Source organism: Populus alba, chromosome 9 (assembly GCF_005239225.2).
Source record: "Populus alba chromosome 9, ASM523922v2, whole genome shotgun sequence".
NCBI lineage: Eukaryota > Viridiplantae > Streptophyta > Magnoliopsida > Malpighiales > Salicaceae > Populus > Populus alba.
The window spans coordinates 3768014-3778659 of NC_133292.1; the positions used below are offsets into that span (position 1 = coordinate 3768014).

The window sequence follows — 10646 nt, forward strand, 5'->3', positions numbered from 1 at the left end:
GAAGTTCACTTCTGCTTTGATGTCCCATTCCATCTCTAGGGTTTGCCTAATGTTTAAGAATTCAGTGTGTGTGTGTGTATCGAAGACCCGATAAGAAGATGATTTGGTGATAATTAAACAAAATCTCCATAATCACAAGAAGAAGTGTAATGCTTCCATGGTGATTATATGTAAATGGTAGGCCAATGTTGTAAATTCCATGTTAGTGATGTTTGGTATTGCAATAGAACCATGTTTTTAAAAAAATTTTTATATATATATATATATTTAAATTAATTTTTTATATGTTTTTTTATTATTTTAATGTGTTAATATTAAAAATAAATTTTAAAATTAAAATATATACATATATATTATTTTAATATATTTTTAAATATAAAAATACTTTAAATCTCCAACGCGCATACCAAATAGCACTTAAAAGAGTGTTTGAAAACGCATGCCAACTCGTGTTTTCAAATATTTTTATGTTTTAGATTATTTTGGTATGTTAATCTTAGAAATTATTTTAAAAATAATAATAAAATATTATTTTAATATATTTTAAAAAAAAAAAAACTTTAAAAAAATAACCACAACCAAACTCTTACATTATTTTTTTTTTTAAAAAAAAAACCCTTATACTTTGCTTTGGTTTGAAACCCAGCTTTAAAGGAGGTTCCAATTGTTTGTTGATTTAAGCCAAGGTCTCGATGAAGTGATTCTAAAGAGAGATGCTTTTGTCTGGGATCTGATTTGCTCTCGTATAGACTGTTGCTTTCTAGATTCACATGAATGGCTTTCCATGAACACTTTCCTTGCGATTTACGAGATAAAAATTCAATATTTGATAACTCCTTTTTTTGGCATTTTTTTTTTCTTAAATAGCTCCATTGCTTTCGGTGAAAAGGAAAAGAATAAAATCCATACATATGAGCATATGAACTTCCTTCTCCCTGCTACCTCGTTTTATACCAATAAAAGAGAATATAATATCTAACATGCAAGTGCATATCTATATTAACAGAACTCTAAAACGCGTGGGGAAAGTACTGTAGCTTCCCCACGCCTTTTAATGACACTTAATATAATAATAATAATTATAATTATAATAATCATTATATTATAATATATTTTTTTTTCCTCTTTCTTTCCAAGTGCACAGGATGAGAATTTCCTTGGAAGTGCTTTGTCACGTCTTTTAATAATACTTAATATAATAATAATAATAATAATTAATTCCCCACGCCTTTTAATAACACTTAATATAATAATAATAATGCACTAAAAGAAAACTGAACGGAAAGAGAACAAAAACCAAAAAATAACGTGACACATCACTTCCTTTTCTTATTATTTTATTGTTCAAAGCAGATTGAAGAATATTTAACTTACAAAAGCGACATCATTATGTTTCGACATCATCATGTTTCGACATCATTATGTTTCTGTATTAAATGCTTTGAAAATCTACACTGTGTTTTCCTTTGTGTTTTTTGCAATTCAGTCTTCTCTTCGTGGGGAAGAATTTTACTTGCAGAGGTGAGACCATGATGGTGCCTTAAATCCTTTGACAATTTTCTGCAGTCTTTCCTTTTTCTTGCGCTCTTCGTTGCTTTCAGTTCTGGTTTTGTTTTCCGGCAATTTCTCTAATTAGTGTGTGTTCATTATTTCTGTTTTAATTATTATGGTTTTAATGGCTTCTTATTCTTATTTTATTGTAGCTCACAGGATGATGGTCTCTTTCCAGTTGCTTTGAAGGGTTTGCTTCTTCCATTTCATTAAAGAGAACACTTGGTTTCAGCAGCTTTTTGTTTGACTCCTGTCAGAATTTGCAGGTTATTTAATTGCTCTTTGTCTCTTTTTTTTTCAGCTGCTCATTTTAATGTTGTGTGTGTTTTTTTTTATGTGCATGGGTTGTTCATTCAGTTATTTGTTGATCGAAATTGCCTACTTATTTCATTGCTCTTTGATTTTCTTTTCATTCAGTGTTTTTAAAGTTAGTATTTTTTCTTCTTCTTCCTGGTTTTATTGGATTCTTCGGTGCGTGGCCCTCAATTTTCTTTTCATTTTTATTGAACACTGCACATCGTAACCAAAAAGCTTAATGCGCTCATGCTCAGGTTGCAGAACCTTTACAGCTCTGCTTTGGTATCTGCAATTAGTTTTCAATACAACAATTTAATTATTTTATCTTCATCAACTTTATTTTCATTTCAAACATTCCCTGTTCACAAAACTGGATATTATCTCAGCTAGCTGTAGCGCTGTCCTGACAACAAGAAGTGGATCCAAGAGAATGCTCTAATGGTCTGAAATTGGATAGAAATTGAATGGAGAATTTATAAAAAGGGAACTGAATGAGATGATGCAACTTTCTCAAAAAATGAAAAACGTAATGGTGGAAATGTGTTGCAATTTGTTTCAGCAAGTAATTAATAATATTACATTAGTTATTTTTTGTAATTAATTTTTTTTTTAAATAGATAGATTTAAGTAGAAAAAATAAATCTCCACCACACATAGATTTAGTATTTCTTCTTCTTCTTCCTGATTTTATTGGATTCTTCGCATATTTTGTAAGGTTGTCTTTTTTTCATCGCGTCTTAAATTATTTTAATATATTAATATTAAAAATATTATTTTTAATACATTTTCCATGAAAATATATTTTATACAAAATCTCAACCATGCTATACATTTTCCATCAATTATTTTATTAACGAGCTAATTTTTGATCAAATTATTAAGATTTCAGAATGTTTTGTTACATTGACTTGATCAATTATTATATACAACATAGTTTTCAATCATATAAATCAGATTATGAGTTGTTTTATTAGATTGACTTGATCAATTATTGTATAATTTAAAATCATCTCATGAAAAAGTATTATTTTTGTTTAATATCTTAAAAGAGTATTATCTTTTCATAATTTTTATCAAGTAAAAAATTGAAAGATTCTCCAGTCATCGTTGCTTTTGCTGGTTTTCGAGTCTCTGAATTTAGGGGTATCATGATTCCATTTTCTTAACTTTTTAGTTCAAATTTAATAACCTCTTGACATTAAATATACACCACTAAATATGTATTTGTTATATTCTTTGTAGGATCTGCAAATTTGATTGGCACCGCAGCTTCACTTTGGTATTTTAACCCGGATATACCAGAGTTACTAGCATACAAACATTAGTAAATTTCTATATTCTTCAAACCTTTTACATTTGTTCAAATCCAATTTATGTATTAATATTTAAATGAATTCTCAACAGTTTTTTCTTTATCTTTACGTAGCTATGGTCAAATGCCTGTTGACTTACACCAGCTACCTCCATCATCACAAGCTATTCTATCATTGGAAACTCAAATAAATGAAAATAGGAGAACAATAAGAGAGATCCTCTGTATGGACCCATGCAAGCACAAGGTATCTATTATATTTATTTTTAAATATTTCTTATTACAAGCAAAACAAAGCTGTTAAATTATTTCTGGGATAAAAATGACCTGTTTAAAATGCAATAGTAAGCATGAGGCTTCATCGGATTGACTACCCATCATTCTTTATGGTTTATAATAAAGCTTCGGATATGGGTTTGGGCTCTTGCTTCCTACATGTTTGAATTTGTTTTAGGAAATTTGGGTTTTTATTTCGCAAATGTCAATTTATGTTTTCCCAGATATAATGCATAAATTATAATTAACTATAGTTTATTTTCTTTTATCTCCTGCTCTTTATACATGCATCATATTATCATGAGATATATTTGTTCGCTTCCCATCAATACACATAGATAAGTTTTAATTTCTATTCATTCGATTTGCTAATAGTCCAACTAAATACTATAATTATGATTATATTACTATTAACAATAACCAACACTGCATAATCCTTATTTTTATAAAAAAAAAAATTGTATGACTTCCTGTTTTACTTGGCACCTGCAGAATAAAAGATTTACATGTAAAGCTTTCATAGTGGATTATGATCTCTTCAAGGGATGGTGGTGCGAGAGCTGTCCAAATTGCAACAAGCCACTCTCTAGACTCCCTAATAATTTACGATGCATGGAACATGACTATCCAACCTCTACACCAGTCCCATGGTTCAACTACCATGCATACCAAACAACCTTGCATTTTCAAAAGTTTTAAGGGATTTTTTCCCTATGCTTTTCTTTCATTATTAACTAAAACACTTTTTAATGTCTTTTAGGTTCAGAATCAATTGCATTGTCAGCGATGGTCAAGATGTCACGAACTTTCTTCTCTCCGGAAAGACAGTTGAGTATTTTTTCAATGCTTCAGCTCATCATTTGGTGTTTGACAAAAAATTAACTGACCCATTTATTGTTCCACCTCAAATGATTGAGAAATTAAACAAAACAAAAATATTTCAACTTCGATTTGGAGCCTACAAATCTGTTCTTAGCAGATGTGAAATATATGTTTGCAACATCTTCGATGACATTACAACTGAAGCATGTATTAACCCGGCTAGCCCCATTAAAGCTGCTGACGCAACAAACCCGGTAACCACTGATGCTGGAAGTTCCACACCTTTCACCCCTCCAACACCAAACCTTGCAGATCCCTTGAGTATAGATCAGTCTCAACTTCAGACTACAACTTCACAGCAGCAGACCTCTCCGCAAAAAGACACATTCCATGACAGTTGTCATCGCCAGTCAAAAAGAGCATTAATCTTCGATGATGCTGGGCCGCACGACAGGTTTGGTTCGCTTGCTCACACATAAAAAATAATCCATGTATGCTGCCATAAATTTATGATCCTGCGCGATGCTACTTCAACCATGATAAAGTTTTATTTGTCATTTCCTAATACATCCCTTTAACAATTATTACTTGACTGTTCTATGAATTTATAAATAGTCTTCCCTTTCATTCTTAATATCTTATTCAGCATCCAAATATCATCATGTGGAATCCTTTTTGAACTATATTAATTGTCATTTTCTAATTTCAAGAAGTTGGGCTTACTACTTGAGCGTTCTACTAATAAATAAATAGTTTTGCCTTTCATTCCTATTGTTTACACTTGCTATTACTTAAGTACTTCCTTTTAATATATGATTCAGCTCCCAACTTCTCCAACCAAGACCCTTGAAAGATTATGCAAACTCATCAAAGGAACAATTTTGTGAAGATGATGATGCTCCTAGACAAGGACTTTCAAAAAAGCAACGCCTCTCCATTTCATCAACTGAAAATGTTTATATCTATTTTCGAATTGCCTTCCCTTCTTTATGAACTCATATACTCAGCAACAATTAAATCTTTATTTCTCATTTCTAATTTATCGTCAAGAATATTTGATATTTATTGCTTTATAAAAAAATTATAACTTACGGTTGCACTTATCTTTTGCTATAGGAAAAAAAATAGCATTCAGTTAATCAATGCTTTCTTATCAAACATCGCAAGCTAATTCGACGTCTTTATCATCTGCTTTGTTAATACAACCTCCCGCTCATTGACGTCCACTTCTCTATCTATATGTATAAAGCGTAAAATATGTAACTATAGATACTTTTGTTATACTTGGATTTAACTATTTTTACTTAACTTTTGCAACTTGCTTTATGAATGTCATGTCTTTTGATATGTATGAATGTCATATGTTTTGTTATATAACATTTCTAATTAATTTATAAATAATTATAATAATAATAATTAAAATTAAATTTCACTTTAAACACCCGCAGCATCGCGCGGGTACCAAAACTAGTTTTTATCTCAATGTTGTGAGCATTGACTTTTTTTATATAAAAAAAATCTAGCATTGTTCGGAAAAAAAAAAAAAAAACAACACAAAAAAGATTTTTTTAATGAAATAACACCGTTTAATAAATATCTTGGTTAAAAAATATATTTTTTAAAAAATTCACCAAAATTCCAATAATAATACTATGACATCATCAGAATTATCTTTTTAAAAAACAATCTAGCAACAAGAAAGAAAATTTTCAACAATAATCGGTGTAGATCACGTCCAAAAACAAAGAATCTTTACATGTTAGAAAAAAACACTTCGAGTGGTCATTTTATTACACAAATCCGACCAATGAGGTATTGTGCAGAAATCTAGCTAAAAGATACTACACTAGGAATCCTAAGTTATTTGTCCAGCACTCTCCCTCTCTATACGTTACGTGTCTGTCTGTGTAAGATTTATCATTTCAAATTATAAACTCTTAAACAAATGGATCTTTGTAGGCACATAAGATTATCATCACAGACGATTTTTTTTTTAACATATATATATATATATATATATATATATATATATATATATATATAAACATCATCATCCTTTCTAGAATAAAGTTTTTGGCATTTCTTCTAAGAAATATCTCGCCATCCTCATACGGGAAAGGTTTCATTGCGTAATTATATATTGTGTTAAAAATAAAAAAATATTTTTAATATCAACTCATTAAAACAATTTAAAAATAAAAATTAAGATAATTTGAAATAAAAAAAATTAAGTTTTTTTTAAAATATTTAAAAACATGAAAACAAATGAACTCTAAATATGTTTTATAATAACATTTGTATTATTTTTTAAAAGTATTTTTTTAATTTTAATATTATAATAATATTTTTTAAAATAAAAATTACTTAAAAAATAACAGTTTGGAAATATAATAAAAATGGTGGGAGCTTATTTATTGGCCACCAATACGAAACAACTCCTTTTCTGGGTGGCTGCTAAAAATCCAACGGACAAAAGGAAACCACAGCGGGACTGAATGGCTGAGATGAGTCGGAGACTAAGATGTTTAGTCAAGAAAAGGACTCTTTCAAAGGAGAGAAGAACCAGGGAACCAAAATTTACTGTTTATGGAATCTATCAATCAAACTGCCCGAACAAATATCTAACTGCTGCCCACACTCTCACTTACACTCTCTCTCTCTCTGACACGGTCAGCTTCCGGGCAGCTCCAAACTCCAATACAAGGACTCTCTCTCTCCAGAAACAAATATAATAAAAATACTATTCCTACGACTACACCTCTCTCTCTCTCTCTAGACTTGCTTAAAGAGTCTAACTTTTGTTTTTTTGCCCAATAACTACTTTTAAGCAAAACTGAGATAGAGCGGAGAGGGAGAGAGAGCTGCTTCTCGTCAGAGAAGGTGGCGGTTAGGTAGTGGTGCAGCTGCTCTCCGGTGAGCGGAGGGTGAAGTGCGCGCCTTTTTATATATATATATATATATATAGAGAGATATATATATCATCATGGGTCAGGGACTGAGTTGTGCAGCGAGTCAAGAGCATGCGTTCTTCACTGCTGTGCAGTTGGGTGAATTCGACACCGTAAATGCTATGCTTGAGAGAGACCCATCTCTCCTTCATCAAACTACTTATGATCGCCAGTATCCGCTACATATTGCTGCTGCAAATGGCCAGATCGAGGTCCCTTTCTTGCTTTTCTTCTTCACCATTGATTTTGGTTTTTTGATACTGGTTACTACTCTTCTGGGTTTTTTATTTTGCGGTCTGAACTTTTAACATTTCTATTGGTGGAAGTCTTTGCGTTTTGCTGAATGCTGATAAGAATAGATTTTGTGACATCTGTTGTAGATTTTAACAATGCTTCTGGAGCGATCTGTGGATCCTGATATGGTGAATCGTCACAAGCAGGTAATATTTTTGTAATCTTGTGTGAATGGGAATTCTCTTTTTGCTTGATCCTGTGGTATAGCTAGCACCTTTTGCTTCATAGTGATCTTGATTTGTTGATTTTGAATGATGATAGACTCCGCTTATGTTGGCTGCAATGCACGGCAAAATCTCATGTTTGAAAAAGCTCATGGAAGCAGGGGCAAATGTATGTCAAAGTTCAAAATCTCCGTCTCCTTTTTATTTTAGAGATTAGCTTATTCTTATTTGAAACTGTGAATTTAGCATATACTGATAAGGTTATCTGTTTGGTTTTTATCAGATTTTGAAGTTTGATTCACTTAATGGCAGAACGTGCTTGCACTATGCTGCTTACTATGGCCATTCGGATTGCCTTCAAGCTATTATTTCTGCTGCTCAATCAAGCCCTGTTGCTGTTTCTTGGTAACTACGTGTTTCATTCTGAAGATTTATTTGGTTTTTTATTGTTCTTTTCTTTTCTTTTCTTCTCTTTTGATGATTTTGCCTTTTAGTTTTTATGATAATAGCTTCTGTGGAAATTGAAATCTAGGGGATATGCACGGTTTGTCAATATCAGAGATGGTAGAGGAGCAACACCATTGCATTTAGCAGCCCGTCAAAGACGGCCTGGATGTGTACATATCTTGTTAGGCAATGGTGCTCTTGTTTGCTCTTCGACAGGAGGATATGGGTAATAATTATATTGATTTTCTCACTCATTTCTTGCCTTTGATATGATTTGTTGTTTTAATTTTTGTTGATGTATTGCTGCTTACAGTTCCCCGGGGAGCACTCCTCTTCATTTGGCAGCCAGAGGGGGATCCCTTGATTGTATCCGTGCATTGCTGGCGTGGGGGGCAGATCGTCTTCAAAGAGATGCAACTGGGTATTACTTGATTCTATCCTTCGTTAGTTTAGAAGCTTTAACACATTCATAATGTAATAACACTGGGTAACAAAGCATGTGGTTTTCATGTTCTTTGATGTATTCTAGAAAATGTTTTCCAATGATTTCAAATAGGCACATAGCATTGGGGACCTTAATGTTATAACAGCTGTTGCTTTATTTTTTATCAAGAGCTGGGATAGCCATCATATTTCTTGATCTCAGGTCTTTTTTATAGCCTGAATGTTTTCTTATTTTTATACGGTCATCCAAATGCAGGAGAATACCCTATGTAGTTGCTTTGAAGCACAAAAATGGAATGTGTGCAGCCCTTCTTAATCCTTCATCGGCAGAGCCTCTTGTCTGGCCATCACCATTGAAGTTCATCAGTGAGCTGAATCAAGAGGCAAAAGCTCTACTGGAGTGTGCCTTGATGGAGGCCAACAGGGAGAGGGAAAGGAATATATTGATGGAGGCCAACAGGGAGAGGGAAAAGAACATATTGAAGGGATCCGGGCATTCACTTCCATCTCCATCACATTCTGCTGATGGGACAGATTACAATATATCTGAGGTAATTTCGATGCTTATCTGTGCTTATGGGATCATGTTTAATTTTATTCCTTTCAATCAACAGGAAACAAATGTAAACAACCCTTATTAGATGAAAGCAAAACATGTAAAAATGTGTTGTCTTGCTGAGCCTAAAACTTTCCCTAGAGTTTCTAGCTTTTAAATTGTTTCCTATTTTAGCTGCCAAAGTCCTTTTTTTTCCTGCAATTTCTTTATTAAGCCCTGCGTTGGCCAAACTACTTGGAACAAGGGTATCTGATGGCTTGACACTGTAACTGACGTGTCTTTTTGGTAACATTTATAATGCAGGCAAGCGATACAGAGGTGTGCTGCATATGCTTTGAGCAGGTTTGTACAATTGAAGTTCAAGACTGTGGCCATCAGATGTGTGCACAATGCACGCTAGCTCTCTGCTGCCATAACAAACCCAACCCTACAACCGCATGCCTTAACCCTCCAGTTTGTCCATTCTGTCGAAGCACCATTGTCCGTCTAGTGGTTGCTAAAATCAAGAACTGCAATGATGCTGATCAAGACATTGGGGAAATTGGTTCACCAAAGCTGAGAAAGTCCAGGAAGTCACGGAACTTCAGCGAGGGAAGCAGCAGTTTCAAGGGGCTATCAGCAACATTTGGAAAAATGGGCGGCCGTGGCTCAGGAAGGATTGCTGCAGAAAATGAGTGGATGGATAAGCCTTGATGATACTTGGTAGCATTTGGTAATCGAAGATTCCATTTGGCAATCAAGGATTCCTTGTAATCCCAAACAAGGGCAAAAATATTAAGGAATCAGTGTCGGTGCTGGACATAATCGGGGTATATATATATATATTATATATTGAGAGAGAGAGAGAGAGAGACCCCTTTGGCAACGTAGATGTAAAAACTAAGCGAAGACGTGAGTTTCAGGTTTGGGAGTCTGGTAAGTTTGGTAATGTGATTGCCGTGGGTCATATTGTTGTAGTCTTTGTTTTACTTGAGATTGAATTAGCATTCGTTATTATTTCGAGGGTCGGTCTGTTCAATATCTGAATTGATAAAAGAAAGATTTCCTTTCTTCTTGGAAAATAAAACCTCCATTTTCTTGAATCACTGCTCCTTTACGTGTTCTGAACAAAAATCCAAGTGAAGCCTCAATTATGGGCTCTGTAAACCAAGGAACGTGATATTATAGAAAAACTCTGTAAACTAGGGCTACTGGTAGCTGTCGTAATAAAAAAATGATGTTTGGTTGGTGAAACCAGATGGATGTGTGAATCTGTGATGATGTCCCCATTGGTCAAACACTCTCGGCAGGAGAAAACTCCAAAGATATAAAGATAAATACAAAGAAGAGATTCAAGCAAGTCAGGGTGGTGGGGCAAAAGGTTAGGGACCGATGAACATGATCTGACATGAGTATAGGTATGTGGATAGGATTCTGGGCCTATGAGTGTGAGAAACGCTACAAGAAATTCACACACAGCTAACTTGCATTAAGGGACCCCCTACATGGCTGTTTTTTAATTATATTCTAGCTGGTAGTTGTGATGATGACTCTTC

General features: G+C 33.3%; 2 protein-coding genes across 2 annotated transcripts; both read left to right on the forward strand.

Annotated features, from left to right (window-relative positions):
• The first annotated feature begins 1009 nt into the window (after positions 1 to 1009).
• Positions 1010 to 5605, forward strand: LOC118053789 (uncharacterized). Its single transcript, XM_035065167.2, has 7 exons — positions 1010 to 1817; positions 3091 to 3172; positions 3275 to 3407; positions 3929 to 4086; positions 4197 to 4712; positions 5080 to 5212; positions 5375 to 5605. The coding sequence occupies exons 3-7, from the start codon at positions 3285 to 3287 to the stop codon at positions 5384 to 5386; spliced, it is 942 nt and encodes a 313-aa protein (XP_034921058.2). The 5' UTR covers positions 1010 to 1817; positions 3091 to 3172; positions 3275 to 3284; the 3' UTR covers positions 5387 to 5605.
• A 1408-nt stretch (positions 5606 to 7013) lies between these two features.
• LOC118053730 (putative E3 ubiquitin-protein ligase XBAT31) lies at positions 7014 to 10193 on the forward strand. The gene is made up of 8 exons (XM_035065071.2): positions 7014 to 7418; positions 7587 to 7646; positions 7762 to 7833; positions 7948 to 8069; positions 8197 to 8337; positions 8425 to 8532; positions 8812 to 9106; positions 9415 to 10193. The coding sequence occupies exons 1-8, from the start codon at positions 7242 to 7244 to the stop codon at positions 9802 to 9804; spliced, it is 1365 nt and encodes a 454-aa protein (XP_034920962.1). The 5' UTR covers positions 7014 to 7241; the 3' UTR covers positions 9805 to 10193.
• The last annotated feature ends 453 nt before the right edge of the window (positions 10194 to 10646 follow it).

Bases quoted from the DNA above. Each gene is read 5' to 3' on its own strand.
- LOC118053789 (XM_035065167.2), top strand. From the start codon at position 3,285: ATGCCTGTTGACTTACACCAGCTACCTCCATCATCACAAGCTATTCTA. The intron at 3,408-3,928 runs GTATCTATTATA...TGGCACCTGCAG, and splicing joins TGGACCCATGCAAGCACAAG to AATAAAAGATTTACATGTAA. The intron at 4,713-5,079 runs GTTTGGTTCGCT...TATATGATTCAG, and splicing joins GATGCTGGGCCGCACGACAG to CTCCCAACTTCTCCAACCAA.
- LOC118053730 (XM_035065071.2), top strand. From the start codon at position 7,242: ATGGGTCAGGGACTGAGTTGTGCAGCGAGTCAAGAGCATGCGTTCTTC. The intron at 7,419-7,586 runs GTCCCTTTCTTG...CATCTGTTGTAG, and splicing joins CTGCAAATGGCCAGATCGAG to ATTTTAACAATGCTTCTGGA. The intron at 8,533-8,811 runs GTATTACTTGAT...ATCCAAATGCAG, and splicing joins CTTCAAAGAGATGCAACTGG to GAGAATACCCTATGTAGTTG.